The sequence below is a fragment of the Diadema antillarum genome, unplaced genomic scaffold (genome assembly GCF_040938485.1).
Source record: "Diadema antillarum isolate AM-2024a unplaced genomic scaffold, OU_Dant_1.0 seq00001165_RagTag, whole genome shotgun sequence".
Classification (NCBI taxonomy): Eukaryota; Metazoa; Echinodermata; class Echinoidea; order Diadematoida; family Diadematidae; genus Diadema; species Diadema antillarum.
Window position 1 is genome coordinate 856,082 of NW_027271972.1, and position 25,602 is coordinate 881,683.

The following is a 25,602-nucleotide window of genomic DNA, read 5'->3' on the forward strand; positions in this document are numbered from 1 at the left end:
AGTTATCCTTCATATGTATTACATAATGAAAGAGAAATTGAGAATTGCTTTAATGATTATATTGTTAATATAGGAAATATTGTAAATGAAGATGAATATGGTTATCTTTCAGATTCATTGACTTTTGTTTCTCATCAGTCAAACAATTCTTTTTTTTTCTTATTTCCTGTCAAAGATCATGAGATATATGATATATATTCTGCAAGCACCGGAATCGATAATTTATCGATGATTTTGATTAAGCAAGTAATATATTTATTGTTGAAGCCTTTAACTTATATATTCAATTTGTCATTAATAACAGGAATTATTCCAATGAAATTGAAAGTTGCTAAAGTTATTCCAGTATTTAAAAAAGAAGATAAGCATTCTATAAGAAATTATCGACCATTATCAATATTACTGGGTTTTGTTTTTTTAAATTCTTTAAAAGATTGTATACCGGGTGTCCCAAAAAAAGCGGAACGGTGGATTTTCAGTACCTTGCGTTCTAAAAGTAGTTCAGTTTTTGACATCATTACAAAGAGCATCTTCCGCAGAAGACCATGATACCAAAATTATTAGATTTGTTTCAGTACTTTTTATTCTACGCCAATTTCTGTAAATGCAGTCATTTTCAATTTTTTGCGACTTATGAGATAATAATTTGGGTGCGACACGCGTTCCATACGGTGAATTGTGTACGCTCATTGATCCATGTCAACAAAAGATACAGCTTTCATATTGGGCGCGGAAACACACACACACACACACACTGTTTTTTTTTTTCCTGGCCCGCGCCCAATGTGAAAGCTGTATCTTTTGTTGACATGGATCACCGAGCTTCTTTTGCTCACCGTATGGATCGCGTGTCGCACTCAAATTATTATCTCTTAAGTCGCAAAAATCCGGCGAAATTTGGAAATGACTGCATTTAAAGAAATTGGCGTAGAATAAAAAGTAATGAACCAAATTTAATGATGTTGGTATCATTGTCTTCTGCGGAAAATGCTCTCTTTAATGATGTCAAAAAATATATCACTTTTAGAAAGCAAGGTACTGAAAATCCACCGTTCCGCTTTTTTGGGACACCCGGTATAACTGTTTGTATGTATTCTTGTCATACAATATCTTATGTAATTCTCAATATGGATTTCGCTCTAATTTTTCAACTGAAATGGCTCTTGTAGATCTGCAAGATAGTTCTTATGGCGTTAAATGATAATTTGCATGTTATTGGTGTTTTTCTTGATTTGTCTAAAGCTTTTGATCTGATAAATCATGAAATATTCATTCAAAAGCTTGATCGTTATGGTATTAGAGGTCATCCGTTAAAGTGGTTTAGAAGTGGTTTAGGGTTCCATATTAGTTCCATTGTTTTTTTTTTTATATGTATTAATGATATGTGTAATTTTTCACGTGTGATTAAATCTATTTCATATGCTGATAATTCTACTTTATTGATTTCTCATTCTGATCTGAAAATTTTGATAAATAATTTGAATAATGAGTTATTCAAATTGTCAAAGTGGTTTAGTGATAACAGATTAATTGTAAATATTGAAAAATCAAATTATATGGTTTTTTAAGGTAAGAAAAAGATTCCAGAATTGGAACTTTATGATGTAAAAATGAATGATGTAAAATTATCTCGAGTAGAATATACACAATTTTTAGGGGTTTATATTGATTGTAATTTTAACTGGAAAAAACATATAGCGTTGATGAATAAAAGAATTTCGAGAAATATTGGAGTAATTAATCGACTAAAAGGTATTTTACCAGCGAAGGTTTTGATTTTGTTATATAACGATTTGATTTGATTTCATTTTAATTATTGCAATGCTGTATGGGCAAATACTCCTCAATCAAATTCACACACTTTTATCCTTCAAAAAAGAACAATTCGACTCTGTACAAACTCGCATTATAAAGCGCCGTCAATGCCTCTGTTTCTGAAAATAAATGTTTTTAATATATATCAATTGAATAAGTTTAATATTGATATGTATATGTTCAAGCATAAAATGAATTTGCTACCCGAGATGATTTCTGGTATGTTTAAATCTAATTATCAAAGTCATAGTTACAATACTCGAATTACTAATAGATTTCATTTATTTAAGGTAGATAAGATGTATGTAATGCACACACTCAGACACACTTGACCCTTATTATGGAATTCTTTACCAGATACACTTATAAATTCTTCAACTATAAATATTTTTAAGAAAAATCTGAAAAGACACTTGTTAGAGAGTTAGAGTTGTCATTATGAAATACACTATGATTATAGATAATTTCATGGTTTTTGTTTTCTAGGGGTGATATGACTTAACATTATTATTCAATTAATGATAATGTATTTTTTGTGTATGTTTGTCTGTTTGTTTTTTGTAATATTTTCACCTGCCCTATGTCTTGATCGTAAAAGCAATATTGCTTCCTATTATTCTTTCTGTTGGGAACTACCCTGATAAGACTCCTGTCTTTTGTAGTTTCCATGTTTCATTTATAGTTGTTATATGTTATGTATGCATGTTCATGTACTCGTTTACTGTCCTCAGTTTGTCATTGTACAAATGATATGTTTTTAAAATGAAATAGAATAAAGTTCAAGTTCAAGTTCAAGTTCATGATTATGCAGTTGCACACTTCATTAAGTTGGCAATAATTCGACTTGTGTCTGTTTATTTCCTTACCTATTGAGGCCAAAAACAAAAAAAAAAACCCCAATGATAAAAGAAAGCAAATCCATGTTGGGCGCATCTCATTTAAGGTATTATTTACCATTTTCAGATGAAACAAAGACCCAGCTGTAGTGCTTTACAATAGTTCTAAAATGTGAGTTAGGGACAGAATCAACCAATGTAAAAAAATGTTAATTATTGTTGAATATACAAAATGTGAAAAAGAGTTGTAAAAAAATGATTCTAGACTAAACCGTCTACAGCTCTGGTTAATTGAGAAAAATAGTGATATCTCCTTTAATATGTTTAAGGCTTTATTGTGAAAATTTTATATGGTAGGATGTTTTGTGATCCAACTGTCCTATACATATGCACCAAACTCGAACATGTTTTAAATCATTGCTTCCAATGGTAAACGGTAAATTTAATGAACACGCACAAACACACACACATATTTACGTATTTATGGATGTATGTAAATCATTATTGTCATTATCATTCTTCTCGTTATCATTATTGTTATTATTATCATTATCATAATCATATAGGTTATTCGATCTTCGATTCGATTTTTTTTTCGTCAGTTATCATCCCTTATTTATCAAGTAAATTCTTATAAACAAACATAAATGCACACACGCATGTACATGTAATTGCATGTATTTATGTTTACATAGTAATTATACAGTTTCATTACTATCCATATCTGTTGAGTTGATCTGTAATATTTTGATTTATTGTCCATGAAGAATTACATAAGTAATTTAGATATGAGTCGTGTGTTTTGAATTCAAACTAGAATGGACTATTGAATAGAGAATTTTTATCGCAGTGGACACAAAAACTGACACAATGCACTGCAATTTTTAGCAAACATAATGCTGTATAGTCTCACATACATAGTGCCACCGATACATAAAATTGGCAACATAGGGATATAAAGGATCGCTTAATCTAAAATAACCATTTATAATGTAAGTAACAAAATAATGTGTACTTGCTCCACAACCAGCAAGAGATGTAACACTAAAATACATTGTCGGTCACAATGCGTCACAAGACACCAGTGTGGGTATTCCAAAAGGGAATTGATAACGAATAAACATTGTAGATTAGGAAAGTTCGTTTAAGACTATCCTTCAACTCCCATGACACTCGACATTATTGATTCTCTAGGGGGCGCTATTGTAACATTCACCGTAGTGTCCGTGTACTAATACAGGGACACTAATTCACCACGGGAAGCACGGCTGCGCGCAGTATCTTCGATATGTCTCGAATTTGTCGTCCGCCGTTCGAATCAGCGTCGTGTAGGCAGTTGCCTGGAGGAACGGAAAAGTGTTCATGAAATATAACCCAAAATGATGATAATGATAATGATAATAATGATAACAATAACAATAATAATAATGATAATAGTAATAATAATGATAATAATAATGATAATCATAATAATAATAATAATAATAATGATAATAATAATATCATCCAAATATATGAATCGATAAAACATTGAACAAACATGAAAATTGACTGACAAGTAGCCTAAGTAGGATATTACCCTGTTACCAACAGTATACATAGTGATACTATCACAGCATATATTGATATAAGTTCCTATCAATATTGTATCTTCAGAAATTTTCATATCAGACGAAGTTCGGCCATTCTTCATTCGCAGCTAACCCTTACCCATATTAGTAGGACAAATATACGAAAAACAAAACCAAAGAAATTTATAGACAAATTTTTTATTTTGTTAGCTAGGATGTTTGAAATCACAATGAAAAAAACGAGGCATTGGAGTGTGTTTCGTTTGGTAAAGGTTTGCTTAAGTTGATCAGAAAATTTGATACTTGATGAAGAAAACAAAACTTACCAGATTCAATACCGGCTTGGTTGACATGACATTGTAGATACCAGCAAAGCCAACATTCTGAATACAAGAGTAAAAACACAATAAATGATACATTCGATATTCCTGTATATTCATTCGTTTCACTAATCAGCATTTTTTTCCCTTTCGATTAGACGATTAAGTTTATTTTGCCGACCGTTTATCCAAGCGAACTTTGTTAACCCACTTCTTAACACAAATCACCTCCTTTAGGGAGAAAGATTTGCGGTGACACCATGTGTATGTAGTCCTTAACCGGATCGTTGTTTGGCAGAAGAGCCTAGAAAGAGGAGAATTGAAGAGGGAAGCGACATATAGGGGTTGTAAGGAGGGCAAAAAGTGAAGGGTGGGGACAGTAATGGGCTAGAAGTTGAAGTTGCACTAGTGGAGATGGTAGAGAAAGGAACAGAGAGAGTGGTAAGGAAGAATAGAGTAAGAATCAAATAAGATGTTCGGACATCCTTAGAAGGGGTAAGATGAAATAGAAGGGAAGAGGAAGAGGGAGGAGTTGAATGTTGGAGAATCATGGAGATAGGAGAGAGAAGTGAAGATTCGTGAAACCAAGAGAAGAACGAAGTCGGCGAACAGTGTTTAGTATGGAATGCGGAATCAATGGAGAAATGACAAATAATCCCGTGAAGGAAGGTGATGTAGAGGAGAGATGGGACTATGTTGAAAGAAGGGAGAGAGAGAGAGAGAGAGAGAGAGAGAGAAAGGGGGGGGGAACAAAGAAAAGAAGAAGAAAAAGAACAAATTGAAATTCAAGAAGTAAAGGAGAGGGAGCTTGAGTGGATCCTAGAAATAAATGTTGCAGAGGAGAGAAAAGAAATATATTGGAGAGGAAAATTGATGTCAGTTAAATTCTGAAAAGGTTCCTGTGGGAGAAATGCAAAAATGAGAGATTAAAATAAGGTTAAAGTGTAGATCTGAGGGGAGAAGGCAGGAGAAATAACCTGCGAAGAAAACTGTGAATTAATACAAGTGATCCTGAAAAAGAACCGTTGGGTTGTATGGAAGGATGAAAATAAAATGAAAAAGAAGAAAAGAAGAGAACAGAACAGAACAGAAAAGATAAGTAGCGTAGAAACAGACAAAAGTTTAGGAGAGAGAGGAAAGAGGAATGAAATACTGAGTAAAATGAGCTAGTGAAGGTAGAGCAAGATGTCTAGTTATAAGAATAACTAGGAGAACCGAGGAACTTGACGTTTCGAGCAGGTTGACTGTCCTTCGTCAGAAGTGAACAACACATCACCTCCTTTAGCTTTACCTCAACACTCTTCCCCTGCCCCTCCCACCTTCCCCTTCTATTACCCTTTCCAAGGTGGAACATGTAGACCTTGTTTCCTCGGGTGATGTTAGTCATTCCAAACGTTCGTTAATCAGAAAAGGAAATGTGATTCGTTTGTCCGAAGATTTGTTATTCAAAACATACCAATTCTCTGTACCTAGATATTCGTTAATCCAGAAATTAAAAAAGAAAGTATTCGTTAATCAAAACATTTGTGGCGTTATTCCGAAAGTCCGTTTATCCGAAAATGATAAGAAAATGCATACATGTAGTAATGAACCTTCGGAATTATTTTATTTCATTATTTCCCTTTCGGGTAAAGGAACCTTCAGAAAAACGAATCCTAATCTATTTATGGATTAACAAATCTTCGGAATAGCTAACCTAATTTCATTTTCGGATTAACGAACCTTCGGAATAATGAAGTGTAACCTTTTCCTCAATCTGTGACAAACTATTCCCACAAACAATAGTACAGCGCTAATATGAGGAACCTAGTCGCAAGTCCCCCCCCCCCCCCCCACCCCAAAAAAGAAAAAAAAGAAAAAAAGATGGGGAATTGAGGAGGGTAGCGATTGCCATTATGAGAAATTAATGTGCGGAAGTTGTCAGAAGGAAACATGCAGTTTTCAGTTAGGAACTTTCAAAAAGATGTACACATAACTCACCGCTTGGGTCATATTTCGTAAGCACTTGTTCGCGAAAATTCTCCTGTTGTCATAAAAAGGTGGAGCTTTCCAACACTGTTAGAACGCTGTGTAAAATTTCGTTGTTTAAAATATTGTTGTTTAAAATTCTAAACAATGTTGTTTAAATATAGAAAATTAGAGCTTGATTGCCTTAAACAGCGGTTGTTTAAAAACAATTCGGAATGATTGTCCAAACAATTAAACATCGTTGTTTAGAAATTGATGGGCAAAAGTCATGTGATAGTCATGAACCAATCAGCGGGCCTGCATGTATCCTTCGTCGCAATCGATCGGTCGCCGGGCGCCGCGGCCACCGCGCCTCATCTCACACACACACGTACCATCACACGTTGAGTACGTAGCTATACAGCTAGCTACAGCTCATCTTGTAAGCGCGGCTATTCATCATGATGGACGGCGGTGACGATGACTGCAATGCAGCTATATGGAGTCACGAACATTCTCAGCAAATGGGGTCTAGCTATAGAAGAACTTTGCCAGTCATTCCAAGGTATTTATTTATGTAAGTGATAGTTACATCGCTTCATGCCCATCTGTAATTTGCATGATGTATGAAGCTATAGTCACGGCTCACGCTTTGGGTTCTTGGCCGGGCTGCGCTACGCCTCGCCTTTATGCATGTAACGTTAGATCTAACAAACTGTTAATGTTAACGTCCGTTAAGTTAGGTCGTCTGTACCGGTACGTACATTATGTTTTTCAACCAACTCGTGCTTGTATAAACACTTGCATAATTCAATCCTTACATACATTTTCAAAACTTCACATAAAATACGAATTTCTTTTACAAAAACTAATCTCTAAATCAGCGTACGGAATATTCCCATTGTTGACACAGAACAGTAGCCTATTCGTTGTACCAAGTACAGTATTCTAACTTCTAAGTTGTAACAGGCACCGTATCACATCATGCACAATAGGCGCAGTGTCCGAGTTCGATGATGTAGAAATCTAACACAACTAACAAGTTAGTTAGGCATAGGGTCTAACGTGACGGTTAGGGCCTAGCTAGGCAATGCTAGGGCCTAGTCAAGAGCTAGGGCCTATATTTTAGACTGCTAGTGCTAACTAAGTTCAATTACACAATAACCTGTCTCGATCATTTCCTATGAATCCTACCTCATAATTTAGAACTTATGGTCGGCTGTATGATAGCCCTACTACATCGACCACCCTCTTGTAATAGACCGACCGTGTATTAATTGGCGCACTGAACGCTTAGTACGCACTTCACTGCACGCAAAGCACATAAAAATGGATTGGCTTTGACTGTTGATGAGGATGGTGTGGGAAAACGCGAAAATTCACCGTTCATTAACAAAGTTAATGGTTTTAATCAAGGACAAAATTTCGAATGAATATTTTCACCGAATCGTAATGTAATGTCTATGGAAGTTTCTAAAAAGCTTCGTACAACACGGTGTTCAATACAACTCGGTTTGCGTGCATTGTCAATGCAAAAACAGCGGTCGATCTCAATAAGGATCGTTACCGCGGGGAGCTGAAACGAGGCCATGCAAGTTCGACGGCGATATTTTTGTACTGAAACTTCGAATCGAAAAGGGAACAAAGGCATTTGATAGCCTAGCTCTGGATTTTCTCAATCATGTAGGTCAAGTTTTTTGCATGAATTTTAGTAGTGTTAAATATTCTTATCAAGCAAATAAACATTAGGCGGTCGATGAGTAGTAGGTCCAACCGTACAACCAAAATCTACTGTAAACATAACGAACCCCCTAAAATCCAATACTAAAGTGCAAGTTAAGTTCTGCTACTTTTGCTGGAGCAATTCATTCTTTACTGAGCATCATTGCCATCAATGATGCTCGATGAATTAAGGTCTACGTAAGCTTTTAGTAGAATTAAAAAAAGGCCTAGACTATAGAAAATGAAGATAAAGACAGAAAACAGATTGTGGTGTTTTTAACGCACAATATAGTCTATGCACCACACGTAAACTTAATGCCTGTAGTAATAATATACCACCTTAGTAGAGTTCTATTTGTTTCGTGTAGGTAGGTGGTTTGGAACCAATTTTTGGCACTTTTGTCACTTTCAAATAAGTTTCTATGCAAAGATTAGGAGCTTTCTTCTCAGTCTGTCAAGATTTCCATGCCAAACGAAGCACATTGTGCAAATTCACACAAACTTGTGAGAAAAATGTATATAGAATGAACATTTTTGCAGAAGCTAATGATCATGCATAATTCACTCCATCATTTATGTTTTTGTTATTAACATGAGTATTATGTTTTTTTCCATTTGGTTTATAGCATTCTGTCTGGGCCATCCTTAATATGATTACAAATGCAATCTTGTTCCCTAATTTGTACAGATCAAGCAAGACTTCAGCCAGGAGATCATGGGTAGAGACGGGATGTTTGCAGCATGGCCATGTTTGCTGACAAAGTACTCTACTATGGGGAATCAAGATGTCCATCGTAGCAAACGCTGCTTATTCGTCACACGGGTGACACCGATGGCCTTTCCCAAGGTACATTTTAAATAGTATTGCTCTGTGTAGAGATTCTAATCTACAGCCCCAGTACCACCCTTTCCTTTTTTGCATTTGAGTTGAGGTGAATTTATTAACAACATTAACAAAATACTTACAGTATGAACATGACTATAAAAAAAAAATTGTTAGACCGAGAAATTCATTCAATGCTTGTTAATTAATTTCTAAGACTTTCGCAAAAACTTGCAAAAACTGAAGTGGATCTGTAATTTCAAAGCCAATATCAAAGAGATCATCCTGGCTCTTGATAACTCTGCTTTGTCCGTCATTCAACTTGCATGTCATGTTCCCGTATTTGGTTTTGTTGCCGATTCGACATCATGAGCTTCCTTGGCATTTATCATGCACTGATCGAGTGACACATTGCATGCCTTTAGATCTTCATTGATGTACACACTTTTCATGTTCTCTTTTCCTTTCAGACTAGAATGCCCAGAATACAGTTTGTTCCTTTTGTTTGCAATAAAGTGGACTTTGATCTGCCTGCTCTTTCCTTCTTGCCTTTTCCCCAAGATGATGACAAGATCATGAAGATGAGATGTCCTCTTTCCAAATGTCTAAGCCAACTTCCTTGGCAACATTTGACTCGCCCTCAGTAAGCTCTTCCTCTGTCTCCTCAGCCCCCTCTGGCAGGCCAGTCAGGCAGAGATTGTCCCTCCTTAGCTCATGTTGGACCTCGTCCTGCTGGAACTGAATCCTCAAGAGATGACATGTGGATTCAGAACATCTTTAATTGTGCTCATACAAGCTTCTTTCGCTCCTTGTATCACATGCGGTAGTGCAGCTTTAATGACTGTAACTACAGCTTGGACAATTATTTGGGAGAGGCTGTCTCCTGCCCCTCTCTCACATTGTAGCACCCCACGGCCACACAGTTCATGTACACTGAAACTTCTGGACGGTTTGTCCTTGCCTCCTTCATCTGCCGTTCCCCTTATCAAATTCTTCTCCACTGCCTGATCAACTCACATGATAATCAAGCTTTTGTCATTATAGGATAACATTAACAGAGAAGTCTTTTATGAACTATTCAAGTTTTTGCATTCTTTTTCCTACTACTTGAAATAAAAATCACTGGACCTTGAACATCCCTTGCTCTTGCTAATCTAATTAAGATATATGCATATCAACTGATCTTGCTTTATGCAATGCCAGAATATGACATAACCTCCTGCAAAAGCCCAAATGTCATTCATATTGCAATAGTCTTTGTTATCAAATGTTGTTTTGACCAAAGCTTATGAAATGTTGTTTGACGGGGGTATAACCAGTCGCTGTAGCGACATTTCTAGTTCATATTGCAATAGTCTTTGTTAAGCACTTAACAGTAGTGCAAGATTATTCTTATTAAGGCACTGGCTGTCAACACCATTCAACTTTCTTTCATCCAAGTTCATGGTAACTCTGATTGCTGCTTTGTAGAATAGCATGATGATTATTACAGCATTATAATTCTAATGCTTGGCCTTACAAGTTTGGCTCTACTCATCCACAATTACTTGCCCGTCTTGGTAGTAAATGCCGTTGCCAGAATCAGTCCCTCATTCAAAATGTGTAGTATTTTCTACAATACCCTCCAAACAACTTTAAAACAGCCCCCCCCCCCCCCCCCCACAGTTAGTAATCCTGGTTGCAATCAAGTACAATATAAGTACATAAGCTAGCATCTGAATATGAGCTGATACTTGTCAGCATTTCTCTTTATCAGCCTTGATTGTGTTAATATTTTTAAAGGGTATATTTGTACTTATCACTCAAAATACTCCCCCTGTGTCATACATTTTGCTCCACAGAGGAAAAAGAGACGCTTGCATTCAGCATGCTGCCGCTAGTTTGCCAAGGCTGGACTGCGAGGGTGTGGGGCAACTGCTCCTTTCAGGAGTCGTTGGAGTTATTCTACGACTTTCAACCTGTAAGTACCTAACTGTTCGGAGGCTAATCTTCTAAAACAAGTGATGTGTTGCCCTCTTATTACAATGATGAGATGGACTTTTACATTGCAATACAAAATATAAAAATCATCAAGCTGTGGTCCATAGTTACAGAAATTCCCAGTTTATGCTGTTTCATTTGTTAGTTTAGTCCATGGATTCTACATATTTATGCCAATTTACTATGTTGCTAATGTATGCTGTGAATCACAATAATTTTTTTTTTTAATGAAAAAAAAAATCTTATATTACATAGTCAACATACATATTTACTTTTTTTTGTGCCTGACTGCTCAATCACACACTTGTCCAATATCTGTCCTTTTCATTTTGATAAAAAGGGGAAAAAAATTCGCATGAAATGCAAAATTGGTCCCAAATGTCGCCAATAAGGAATATTCCATTTGTCAATAAATATTGCACTTGACCTATGGTATCATTCAGCAAGATGCTGGAAATATATCACATACCACTCATATACATCCAATGTGATACAGGGTATCTCCCCCCCCCCCCCCCCCTCCCCCCATACCAAAAAGAACAAAGACCTCGCATACTCCTTAATGTTCCTACAATGTAAGTGGACAAAGTTGTTATACTACTAGTATTGGAAAGAGTAACTTACCCAAAATAATGAAATGCAATTCAGAAGTAGTTTTTGTTTGATAATACTTTTTGCCTGGGCTTGCCAGCAATAAAATTAATTGCCTTTCAGAAGTTCCCATAGGCCACACAGTTGAAAATTCATTCAGCCAGGTCATGGTTAGCCCTTGCAAGAATAGAAAATGTAATACATGGATGTTATATACTACATAAAATACCCAATTTAGGGTATATGTTTGCAAATGAAATGTTGCAAAATTTGGCCAGGCACTTTATTATTAACTCTACCTTGAACATTGGAGAGGTGTGGGAAATATATCTGTTCCGATGGACTTCATTATACCAATGCCTCAACCCAACACTTCTGCGTAGATTATTTCAAGATTTTATCGAGATGTATAAAATGCATATTTCTTTTCCACTTCCATTTCATTTTACAGGAGGGCACAGACCTGGCTTTCTACATTGGACAAATTGACAGGAAGCAGAGACCACAGCCCTTCATCTTGCTGATGGGAGGATCCTGGAAGAAGCCACTGCAAACCTTTGTCATTAGGAAGTTTTTGCTACACGACGCGAAGACCGAGAATACGAGGAAGCGATCACTTGTGACAGTCCCCGTACTCTGACTCCCGTCCCCATATCTATGCAGTTTCGCTTTCCTGTACAGAACGGAGGCATGGGGACAAGATCGCTGAATGGTTGGCTGACTGGCTGGCTCACTCCTGCCCAGCATCGGGACCGAACGCTATTTTGGCCAATTACCGTACTCGTTTTCCCCCGGACGGGACGTTCCTCGGATTTGATCATGTGCAGAAGCAAATTTCGCACACGACATGCTTAACTCCAGGCCGCGTTGTGCTTGCGAAAACTCCCTATTGTAGAGAGACAGGGATTCTTGTTTCCAACTTTGACAAAGGCTGTGGACTGTGCATTCAAAGTGCATTATGTCCTAGATGTAGAGTACCAGGCTCAATGTTTTGCTGCCTGGCAGTTCTTGGAGACAGTTGTGTACAAAATGCCTGGTAAAGTGACGTCCAATTCTGTGAAAGAGATCTGGGCCCTGTTGCATAAAACCCTTACCACTGGACTTACCGCTCCTTTCTAGCGGTAAGTCTTCAAATTAGCGGTAAATTTTATAATCCTTGATGCTGATTGGCTGTGATGCCTAATTTTGACAGTACAATTTGTAGTTACCATTGAAATTCAATGGTAAGTTTTATGCAACGGGCCCCAGGACATACCTGAACTCTTCAAATCAGGAAGATTAGATGCGTAGAATGAAATTTTCATGGTCATCAGAAGTTTAATTGCCAAAGTTGACTTTTAGGTCATTCGTCAAAGCAAAGGTTTGGTATCTATATTTTATTTGTTTATAACTCAATAAGTAATGGATACATGTCACATGAAAAGATCAAAGGTCATGAGAAGATTGTTCTATTAGTGGGTAATGTTGGCCCTTGAAAACTTGTGATAAAGATGGGCTAGAAATGAATTAAAAAAGGTATTTTGCATAGTAGTCACTTAATGAAATATTGGGCAAGATCTTCACAGGTTTATACTGAAGCATGACAGTCAATTTTCAGAAATATAGCAATTGTGAAATTAAAACCTCATATCTGTTGAGCATAATGGAGGTGACACTCTGTACTGAATGTGGCCTTCATAAAATTCAAGATGAACTGTTTCGTAGAATGTATATTTCCATTATGAATTTATTTCATTGTATATAGAGTAATCTTCGTTACTGCCATCTCTATCACAGGAGTGACAGAGATGATCTTTGCTGGACAGATGTGCTGTACTTTGCACATCCCAGTTATGAAAAAAAAAAACAACTGTATGTGTTGGTAGCAGGTATGACTTCTCAAATTACACCAGTAAACAGGAGTAAGTTTCATTATAATTACAATGTACTGTATATGTTATTTGGTCTGTTCAGATATGCTGAATATAGGTATGGAGTAGAATTTTCACAAGAGATAAAACTTATTTCTTAATGTGAATGGTTTCTCCATCTGCAGTATATTTACAGTCATCAATGTACTGTCAAGGAAATATAATCTAATAACCCCTGACTTACTATTGCAGATGTTCCCCAAAAGCAACTGAAATGATTCAAAATGTTGTTACATCAAATTGAACATTGTTAAAAATGATCTAGTTAATAGAGAAGCTGTGTAGTGCAATACCTTCAGTAATATTTTCTATTAGTGGGGCAACAAAGTACAGTATTGGGACAGAAAAGCAAATCCTTAGAGGGCCATTCCCTTATGCTTCGCTTATGAAATTTCCAAGCGCATGTAATAGTGACAAACACTTCAAGAACAAAGTCAGTGGTTCTAAGAAAATCAGATAATTATTCCAGGAAATAAGACTCATTCAAGATTTATCTTGTCTTATCAGGGTATGATCACTATAAAACTGGATAATGTGTCTGTAAGGTGTGCATTGGACTGTAAAAGCATTCTGAAAAATTACATTCTCTGTGTACTGTTCATTCAGTTAGCCCTTTTGGACCCATCTGAGGGCAACTGATGGTTCCCATGCACCCACACAATATGAGAAATGAAGCAACAAAATATTCAATGTGGCACAGGTATAGATAATCTCAAGCTGAACACATCCATGTTATGCATAATAATTAATTCTTTAATTATTTCATGTTTCAAATTCAATTTGCAATTGCAGTTTAGTTGAAATATTGTGAAATGTGATTTTTACGGCGTTAAGCGCCCCATTTGTATGTAAGTGGAATCAAAATGTACATTTGACAATACACTAAGCTTTAGATGAGTCGAGGTCAATTCAGCTGGGAAATCACTTAACTCAAGCATAACAAAAGCTCGTGATTTTTCCTCTGCAGTCAAACTGCATATTTTTACTAAATCCGCGCAAGTCGACACATTTGTCTCGGTTCTCGAGAACTTCGACTTATCAAAGGTTAACTGTATAAGAAGAATTGTTACTCTGTATATATTCTGAAAATGGATGAGACAATTCTTGATTGGCTCAATTTGTTATTTGTAATAAGTTTGCACATCGATGGACAGATTGACCGATTGAAGGTTTTCTAATGATACGCTGTCAGTGATATAGACAGTGAAAATGTGCTGAAATATATAACTGGCCAAAAAAATAAACATTTGTGTTATTGTGCTTATATACAAGTGAGTTGTACAGTAATATGTGATTACGAACTGTTTAAATTCTAAACATGAATATTTAATATTTGCTTTAAACAACCCAGTTGTATAAAATTACTTTTAAACAACCCGGTTGTATAAAATGACTTTTAAACAACAGTTGTTTAGAGTTTTAAACAACATTTTTTAAACAACTCAGTTGTATAAAATTACATTTAAACAACAGTTGTTTAGACTTTTAAACAACTTTTTTTTAAACAACCCAGTTGTATAAAATGACTTTTAAACAACAGTTGTTTAAATTTTTAAACAACTTTTTTAAACAACCCCAGTTGTTTAAATTTCTTTTAAACAACAGTTGTTTAGAATTTTAAACAACAAAGGGTTAAAAGTTTAAACAACTACGTGTTGTTTAATTTTTAAACAACAGTTGAGCGATTCACCGGTTAACTTGTGGTTGTTTAAAATTTTAAACAACCTTGTTGATTTTTTTCTAACAGTGAAGTGTCATAATTTGTCTTCATCACAAACCAGCCGTCTTTTGATAGCTCCATTCTGTACAACAGGAATTGAATTGCAGGGAAAATCCAACAAGGCCCCGTTTCACAAACGTGTTATCAATGAAAAGTTGCAATAGTTCTTATAAGTTACTGAAATCCTTGCATCTGATTGGATGGGAGCAAGTTTGTCATAGAAATGTGGCAGTTGTTACTGATAACAAGGTTTATGAAACGGGACCCAGGTAACCATGAACATGCAAAGAGCAAGTTGTGTTTGTACTAGTATTACAGCCCTAATTCCTGCTATCCTCATTAAAAGAGCGATGTTCAACATTATTTTCTTATAACTATAAAAGGTGTAGATTAAGGCTCGAAAACATTTTATAACGTAACATATTGTGTGTGTGTGTGGTTCGTTTGTTTGTTTTTTCGACATATACGTACGGTTCTATGGCGTCACTCTTCTTTCCTTCTGCTCTTGAGATTATAACGCCCTCTCCTGGTCGCGTTCCGCCAACGATGATGTATGACGATACGAGTAGTTCCACGGATGTGAGAAATTGAACAGTGCTGTTAAAACTTTTAATGAAAAGTTTATACAAATTTAGGTCAAAGAAGTGGTAAACGCATTTAACACAATTGCAATGACACTGAATTGAAACACAATTCACTTAGGTAATCAAATTGGTAAGATAACACGAAGGAACGGGTTTCGGCAAACACTGTCAAAATGTAAAATTAATAGTGAGATCACGTGTCATTGATAAAAGCGTTATGACGCTACAAACAAAAGAAGAAGTCAAAGAACACCAACACTCACTCAGTTGCCATGACAACAGCATCGCGCAGAACGAAACCTGTCCAGTGACCACTTCGCTTTCCGAAAATCCATCTGATGAAGTTCATAAAGCCGCTCTGTCCATAAAGATGACGAGCATTCATGTTCATGCTTATTACTCCCTGTGAAATGTCATAAATTAAAATATGAATATTATACGTTAAACAAGATATTACGAAAGTTAAGAGGGATAAAACTTACAGTGATGTTAGCGATTACTTGGAGTTCATGGCTTAAAAAGACAACCGCTTATTAGTTTATTAAATCTGTTTGATTTGATTTGATTTGATTTGATTTGATTGGTTCCTGCATTATATCATTGCTCATTCAGATACATACACGTATCTCATATACATTGATGGTACCATATTATAAATGGATATACATAAACATTAATTGCTAACAAGGTAAGTTTCTTCATTACCTTTAGAATCTACGGCAATACAGTTTCTTCATTGCCTTTACAATGTACAACATAACATATCAGTGATGCAATGAATAACGCAGAAGGGCTTGATTTGCATGCAGCCCTCGTACATAATACATAACATATAGGAAAATAGGGGGAGGGATGACTTGCATAGAGATAGGATAGGAGAAAGGAGAGAGGAGAGGTCTGTCTGCTATCGCTAATACACAAAGTTGAAGATAATCTAATTACATTTGGTGAAGCTGATACAAAAATTACTTGGTGGGTGTGTGGATGGAAGTTTTGAAGATAACGGCTGCTCGAGAAGCAGTTGTGGCTCACTGACTAGGACTGTGGACTATCAATAATGAGGTCCCTTTTTCGAGTCCACCGGCAGCAGCGGTTTGTGGTCCTGGACAAGAAATTTAATCCTCATTTGATAATGATTTGGAGGGGACTTCCAGTTATCGATCCCATGGTTACTTACTGACAAGCATTCATCGTTTCCTCAACGACCACTTGCAATAATAATAATAATAATAATAATAATAATAAAATCTTCAGTGGGATGGTTTTATCTACTGATGCCAATGATTAGGAATAACGACTTTGAAAATGAAAGTGATAACAGTCAAATACACACATTCATTCAGTCATTCATTATCTAATTATTTATGTATCTAAAGTTAAGTCCACTAAGCATAAGCTGTGTTTTTTCCAATGGGTCTATGGATAACATCATCATTTCCTTAACGGCTACTTCAGAGGGATGATTTTACCTACTGATGCCGATGATTATAAATACCAATTATGAAAACGACAATGATAATAATGGTTAAATGACCATATTCATTCAATCATAAGTATATTGTCAAATGTATGTGTTTAAACACGGGAAAATTCATTAAGCATAAGCTTTTTTTTCAGTTGGTCTGTGGATAAAATCATAACAATTTAACACCTAAAAGTACAAATGAGTAAAGCAAATCAGAACACATGAATAGACAATGACAATCCCCATGAAAATGACAGTGATGACGTCATTACAATTACAACTATAGACCCGCCCACACAGACCCTTCCCTCTCGTTCTCTCTCCTCTCGCTGTCCTATATACCGGCTTCATTCCCGTTAGCATGCCAACGTAGCCGGCGTAGTGCACTCCCCTGGCAACGGTCACGCCTCCTCTCTGGTACTCCACGTTAGCGATAAGACCCATAACTGCTTCCTTGACAGACCACGTCTTATTTTTTATATCCCACCTACAGGGAATAAATGGATAGGTCGTGGATTTATACAACTGTTACAACCTTCTATCTTCAATTCTACGATATCTACAAAAGAAAAGTTACCACTGACATCTCTTATTTGCTACCAGAAATGTAGTTCTATAGCCTTCCAGAAACTATTCACGGTGGAAAACAAAATAGCATTATGGTTGTGCCCAGAACAATGGTAACGAAAATAGTTGATCGTTTAGAACAGAAGGGTTTCTTTAGAAATAAAGGTAAACGACCTTTAACCTTTGTTCAATTTCTAGTTACTACTGTTTTCTAGTTTCTAGCCCTACCGTATGTGTTATGGCATTGGTGACCGAGCTTAGTGTTGTATAAACCTATGGCAAGTTCAGTACGATTCGACTCATACATTCATATCTGGCGTTCATCTTCATGAGATAAGAATTCGGTTATACTCTGTTACTACCGAAATAAATCATAACTCATGCAGTGCTTCTCAGGGAAAGTTGATTGACATTGGACCAGTAACTTCTGTCCAATAAAACCACCCAACAATGAGAGGTGACTAGAGACTTCAGAACAAAATTCACTTAGAATCATAAGTATCTTCAGGCAACTTCGAAGTTCGGGGAAGGGGAGGTACTATAATGATGAAGATTAAAAACGCGAAACATTTGTATTACACGCCATTAACTTCGAAAAGGAAGTGTCGTGCACAATTTACTAGAAGGATCTGCAATGAATCTCGCGAACCCTTAGTGAGCTCGTAACCCCAACGACACGCACCACGCTGGTTCACATTGTGTCCGAAGCAGCAAAGACAGTTTACGATTTTCTGAACATCTTGTTAACTGAAAGGGGATTGTTTACTTCCATTAAATTCTGTAATAATGAACTTTTTGAAATTAAATAATCATCACATACCCAAGCAGAATACCAGGATCCATATTACGCGCATGGTAAATATTTCCTGTTAGAAATGTGATGAAAAGAAAAGATTGGAACAAATTGAAAGGGTACCATTAACAGACAAAACGAAGTAATTTGCTGAACTCTAAAGATGATCAAAACTATAATAATAATAATAATAATAATAATAATAATAATAATAATAATGATAATAATAATAGCTCAATGTGGTGACTGAAAGTGGGCCTACTCAGTTTTCCTAAGTGCTGAATTATTAACCTACGTGGAATGCAGAAAATAAGTTATTGAAAAAAAAAACTATTGACTAATGAAGAGCAGTCACAAACATTGATAAACAGCCTAAAGAACTACGCAATAGACAACCAAGTTGAAAAGGCTGTAGTGCTGGTTAACCTATCATGGAGGGGGAGGGGGTGGAGCGAGGGAGGGAGGGGGAACTGCATATCTGGACAGGATGGGTGCAGCAAAAGAGCCACCTCCCTGGTGTGTCCTTTACAGTGTTAAAGGGGAAATCCAGTCCAAATATACTCTGATAAAAAAAAAGAGTTCTTGTACAGTGGATATGAATATGCAAATGAGTGAGCTTGCCATGTCATAACCTCACAATTTTCCTTTGATCCTGTACAATAAAATGACGAAAATTCAATATGTTTGTCATTGAAGTCTGAAAAATGATATTAATCCTTATTGAATAACTTCAGAATAGTGATCAGGTGGATATATCAGGATTTGAGCCTCGGGCATAATTGCATTTGAATGAAAAATGGGAAATCTCAAAATTTTCTGCACAAACTGCATGACAAGTTGTGAGGGTATGACATGCCCACTTTGCCATTTGCATATTCGTATAGACCTTTAAAGAACTGTTTCTTCAAAAATTAGCAACATTTCAAAATATTATAACTTCCTTATTTTTCATCCGATCTTGATCAAATTTTTACCGTTGAACTCGTATGATTCTACTTTTTTTATCAGATTAGTTTATACTTGGACTGGATTTCCCCTCTAAATTTGTTTAAATTCTGATGTAATGCTAATTGGAACACGAACGACCTTACAAAGAAGTAAGTAGATCAACGTCATGTTAATGAGTTGTTTCACATTTCTCGAGAAGCGAGTTGGTATTTTGAGCTGAAAGTTTACGCATACGGTTTCGACGACAAATGAGAAATCTGACAGAAAAGGGGGTTACCAAAGAGATGTTACTTGTACAGTTGTTTTCTTTCCCAACGTCCAGGAAAACTATTATATTCTCAAGGTACCAACAGCTCAAGGAAAAGAACCCTCTTTTTATCTTGACTATGAGTTGATACATTCAAAAGGTAAGCTGCTAAAACTTTACCTCCTTTGTCCTCAGCAACAATAGCGGTGCAAAAGGATTCCACCTCGTAAAACAGATTGAGAAATACGATCCTTCCTAGGAATACGAACAATCGGAAAAGAACGGAGTTTTTTATAGGCCTATACACTTAAAAATCCTATTAGGTACAGTGGAATACAAATAGTGGAAAACAGATAAGGATACAAGCTATCTCTGCAATTCATTATCATGATAAAAGAAAGAATTATGTGGTATGCAATGCTGATGCCTTTAGTTTCAAAGGGCTTCGGGAGTGAACGTTACTGTGGATCACCTTGATACGTGCTTCGGTGTGGATTCACGTGGATGGATCATGAGTAAAGAGAATACCTTTTGAATATACACGAAGGTCAGGATTACTTCGCAAACAACCCCTCTGAACAATGATCGTAGGGAAGAACGCCGCAAGCAGATTGTTGTCAGTGGAAAAAAAAATGAAAGAGCTGTGTGGGAGGCGACAGTCCGTACATAATGTTTTGCCACATTCTGTAGGGATTGACGAGTCAGGGGCCATTCGTGTAATAGGTATAGTAGGGCTATATACACTGTAAAAACATCGGTGTTAGATTTAACACCACGGGTGTTAAATCTAACATCGATCAAACTTCAATAAAGGACCACACCCACAGGTGTTAAAAATGCACTGCGATGGTGTTGAAAAGTGTTCACCTGTCACTTCGTGGTGTTAATTTGACACTGTACCTGGTGTTATTTTGACACTGTACTGGTGTTAATTCAAAAATGACACCACATGGTGTTGATTTGATATTTGCTGGTGTTAATATCAATGGTTTAACACCCGTCCAGCTTCAATAAGGGACCACACCTGCTGGTGTTACTTTGGTGTAAATTTATTTTCACATTTTTTCAAAAATCTAGTATTTCAATGTAAAATTCTTGATCGTCTTGTTTAAATTAAAAATCAACAAGAAGTGCAGTTACTAAGAAACTCTTCAAAAAAAAACAGTTTAAAATTTGGAAGTGACACCCGTAGGTGTTAATTTAACACCATAAATGAGCACCGAAAATTTAACACCAGCTCGGTGTTCACTATTTAACACCGGACTTTTTGCAGTGTAGAACAAATAAGGGGCCATCTCACCAATGGAAATGCCCGTTGCGTCGGCGATACCCTGCATCTCGCGTCCGTAGGGTTCCTTTAATGTGTGCTCCACCAGACCCTGTAGGGTGATCGACACACCATCGTAAAGTCGTAGTCGCTATCATACTTGAGCTTATGATGTGTGTTTAAGATTTATGATAGCATGAAAAAAGACTGTAAACGCCAGAAAGAAGAAGAACAAAAAAAAAACACACATCTTCAGTCTCACATTATCCACGTCTCCAATCACCGATCTCAAAATCCACTCCAATATTATGATTGAATACACGAAAATGTTCATATAACTGCCGGCACATTGTACAAAAAGTAGAACCAGAACTTTTATTCAAAGTTCAAAAAGCAATAATTCTAGAATTCTGCGAATGTACTGGACCTATACAGTTACTCAAATCTTCATGGTGATTTGCTGAAGCTTAAAGGTAGGGAATCCCATTTGTATGCCTTAAATGAAGAGTTGTATAAATACAGTGGTATGTTGAAGAGAGTATCATTTTAGAAACTCCCATAAAGTATTGAAAGTGGAAGGTAACATTTAGTACATTTTTATTGACCGTTAGATTTTGAACTGAATTTTTTCGGGGCTCACAGTAAATTCCAGTACATTACTAGGCTAGCTTTGCAGACCCATGCACTGCATGTGTGTCCATCATGTATATTTTGTGAAGAAAGCTCATCAAAACTTACAAACATTTCTAAAAAATAAAGACAGAATAAACTGACCAGAAAGAATATAAATTATTAGTGGAAAAGTGAGCAAAGAAAATGGGATTCCATCGGGATTCGAACCCGAGACCTCCGGATTGCTAGACCGGTGCTCTACCGACTGAGCTATAGAAAGCCCTAGTGCAGTTATATACATTCTTGCGACACACTCTATATGTTATTACATCAGCTCTTATACTTTTAGATTTGTGTTTATAGATAAAAAATACAGAAGACTGCAACAAAAAGGCTTAAGTGTGGCTGACACACAGAACTACTGCGTAGTTGAGTTTTGTGCATTATTCAAATTGTAGATAACTGTTGACTTCCAAATTTCTCAGCAGTGGCCTAAACAAGTCCCCTGAGGTTCATATTGAATGTTTTGCTGCATTTTGGGAGGTCTGTAAAAGGTATCCTCTACCTTAAAATATTAATTCGCAGTTATCATTACATTTGACATAATTGAAATACAGGTTCAAAATTAGGAATGCGAGATGAGATTAAAAACTAGCCATAATTTGAACTCACAAAGACTTCATCGATGATTCCAGATGCCTCTGAAACATTCACAACCAGCCCAAGAATATCGATTATGTCTTGGATTGCTGTATCGATCTGTAATCAGACGGAGCGGTGATTTTTTTATTAGAAAAATCATAATTTCATATACACTGTGTTGAAAAAGTCACCTAAAAGTACTTTCTAGAGTGCAATTACTTTATTACTCACATATGCAACTCGAAATGAAAGTCATAAAACATCTACATTGGTTATATGGCAACGATCACGCTCATTAAGGCTACAAGAGATACAAGTATAACATAATACACTCAGCAAAAAAAGAAAGTAAACACTTTTTTCAAGCTCACATTTCTCATAGAATATTTGGCTGAATATTTATGTTTTATATAACATGTTTAAGATAATTCCACTGGCTATCACCCTGGCGGGTCATTAAAAAGGAAACTTTACGCATGAGTGAACACATGCGTTTTTCTCTTCCAAGGCACAAAAGTAAAAATTGAAAAAAAGATGGACAAGTTCTCATTCATGCATAAGTGCTCTTCCATACAACAATGAGAACAAAGGACAAATTTAGCACAATAAGAAACGCAAATCAATTTGCAAAATCACCCACTGATCTCTTTTGTAGCATTCAAAGATAAAGAAAGGCACAAAATAAAGGAGAAAATGAAAAATCTTCTGTCAAATCCAAATTCAAATGATATTAGAGAAAAGACAATATTAACAAAATTGTTAAAAATTTGAAATGATTTCTAGCTCTTGAATTTGTCTCATGAATTCTTAAATTCCTAAATTAAAAGAATGAAATACAGAAATTCTTTGCATTTTATCACCTCTTTGGGTTACTCCCTAACCGTCATTTGAATTTGAGTTGACAAAAAAACTTTTATTTTAGATTCCCACTTTGTTTTTGTTTGAGGATATAAAGAGATACAAGGAAGCAAAAACTTATTTTTGCTATTCATTCATGTCTCTTACTGTGTTAAAGTGATCTTTTGTTATCAACGCTACTGTGAAGGGCAACTTTTTCTTTTGTGCCTTGGAAGACAGAAACGAATTTGTTCACTCATGCGTACAATTTTCCTTTGTACTTATCTACTTGGCTGATAGCCAATAACCTTTAATAAGGTATATGACACAAAGATTTTCACCAAAATCTTCTACGAAAAATATGTAATGGAAAAAGTGTTTACTTTCTTTTTTTGCTGAGTGTATTTATATATAAGTTTGGTGTTCTAGCTTCAAATTAATTATCCATTTTCATGAGTCTTCTAAAAAAGCATCTGCAAGTAAATTTAAATATCATAACCTCTCATCCTACAGCCAAAGAACTCACTGCATGATAGGCCTGAGGGGAAACATAATATATCTGATATCTCAGCTTCGTGAGATACAGAGCTTCTATGATGTAACAATGTGTACATTCTTGTAAAGGAAATCAAGAAAAAATAACCACACACCATCTTAAATAGCAACTCCCATTTTTGAAAGCTTTACCTGTTAGTCATTGACAAAGTGTTCTACCATTGAAAACATTCTCTCGTTGTCCAGGCAAATGTTGGTGTTTTATAGCGAGCTTCTATTCCGCGTTATTTTGTACTTACATGCCCAACAGTATTGACTATAGGTTTCGCCAACTAGATACCTACTTGACCGGGCAGTTTTGATAACGAACGGTGGCAAACAAAGCGCATGACCAGATAACAAAAGAGCCGAGTTCAGACAACAGATGTAAACTGACCATTTAATTTTTGGTTTCGGCAACACTGGTCATTTAAAGGAATAATCTGTAAAGCAAATTCGACGAACCTCTCGCGCTTTTGGTTTCACCAATTCTGTCCATCTGACTTCCGGTTCCAGGTCAAGGTTGAGTGCAAATGTATCGACTTTGTCGCAGTTCGGTGGGGGATATGCATTTGAATTACAGAGTTCGTCTGTAAACTGAGAGAGTCATACAATCCAAAGAGATGAAAGTTAACCGCAGTCACGAGTTTGTAGTGATTTTCTCTAATTAAGGAGCATAGAACACACAGTTATAATATACCTTTCTTTGTAATGATAGAAAAGGGGGTTACGCAGTGTGATCTGACTATATTATATACATCATGATAGTTCAAGAGTGAGCAACACACTTTCCACAAACTCAAAACTTAGCATTGCCGAACCTGAAGTGGCTATACCCTTCTAAGGTGTTCGTTGTCTCAATGTTTCTGTAAGTCGACAATATTAGTTCATCCCTCACCCCCAGCAAAAGAAAAAAAAAAGGTTTTACATGAGTGTGAGTGACTGAATATTTTCGTTACACACCTATAGCTGCAGTTTGAAATCGAAAAAGAAATATGATATTGAGGTGGAGATTACGGGAACAGGAACGGTACTACCTACGGATGCCACAACTTTCCATATCAAAGAAGCTTACCCGTATCAAACTAACATGCTGCTTCCTCAAAGAGACATTGTGGAATTGCTACTTACCGGAGGAACGTGCTGAGAGAACGTCGATGTTGAAAATATCAAGACAAAGATGATAAGTACGCTGACGGCCATGACTAGCGCAGACGTTATTTAGTGCTGCCGCGATCAAATGCCCGGGACCGAGTGGAGAGACGGGGGCTAGTAAATGTTCTCTCTTCCAGTGCTTCAGTGCATCAAACACTGGCAAAAGCAATGGTGCATTGCAGAGGTGAATGGTGTCTAACGTTCTGCATGGGCTAGTAGGTTACAATTACGTCAGACAAAGGCAGCATGTTGACAGACAGGCTATTGCGACGCCTTTTGCAAAGAACTTGTCATTTTCAAGAGCGAGTGATATGGAGTTATTGGAGTATTGCATATTGATTACTGACCTAATTCGTCAGGTTTACAGAAGCACTTTTAACCGAGTCGTTGTTGTTATTGTTGCTGTTACTTTTGGAAAGCTGTTTAAACTTTCACCTATCCAGCAATCTTGTGAATATATTGCCGAAAAGGGTAACAACAATTTCCAGAACTTGCTTTCGGATAAGCATAAGTAGTTAATTAGGCAACACTGGTATAGTGGTGGGGAACACGGCACGATCATAAATGTTGCCGGTTTCAAAATATAGAGTGTATTTTTGTCTGTAACGTGAGTGTCTGTTTATCTCTTTTCTGAGTGGTAACGCTGAAGAGGCTACCCTGGATAGAGAAGACCACCTTCGTTATCATTATTATTTCTATGGTAGTGTTCTTTGATA

General features: G+C 36.3%; 1 protein-coding gene across 1 annotated transcript; it reads right to left on the reverse strand.

The window, feature by feature from the left end:
* Positions 1-3,901: 3,901 nt before the first annotated feature.
* LOC139744371 (acid ceramidase-like) lies at positions 3,902-24,934 on the reverse strand. The gene is made up of 11 exons (XM_071654812.1): positions 24,863-24,934; positions 24,197-24,328; positions 22,391-22,477; positions 21,140-21,218; positions 20,020-20,094; positions 18,672-18,717; positions 17,627-17,771; positions 16,083-16,222; positions 15,703-15,841; positions 4,549-4,605; positions 3,902-3,991 (listed from the first exon to the last, which is right to left on the reverse strand). The coding sequence occupies exons 1-11, from the start codon at positions 24,932-24,934 to the stop codon at positions 3,902-3,904; spliced, it is 1,062 nt and encodes a 353-aa protein (XP_071510913.1).
* Positions 24,935-25,602: the final 668 nt, after the last annotated feature.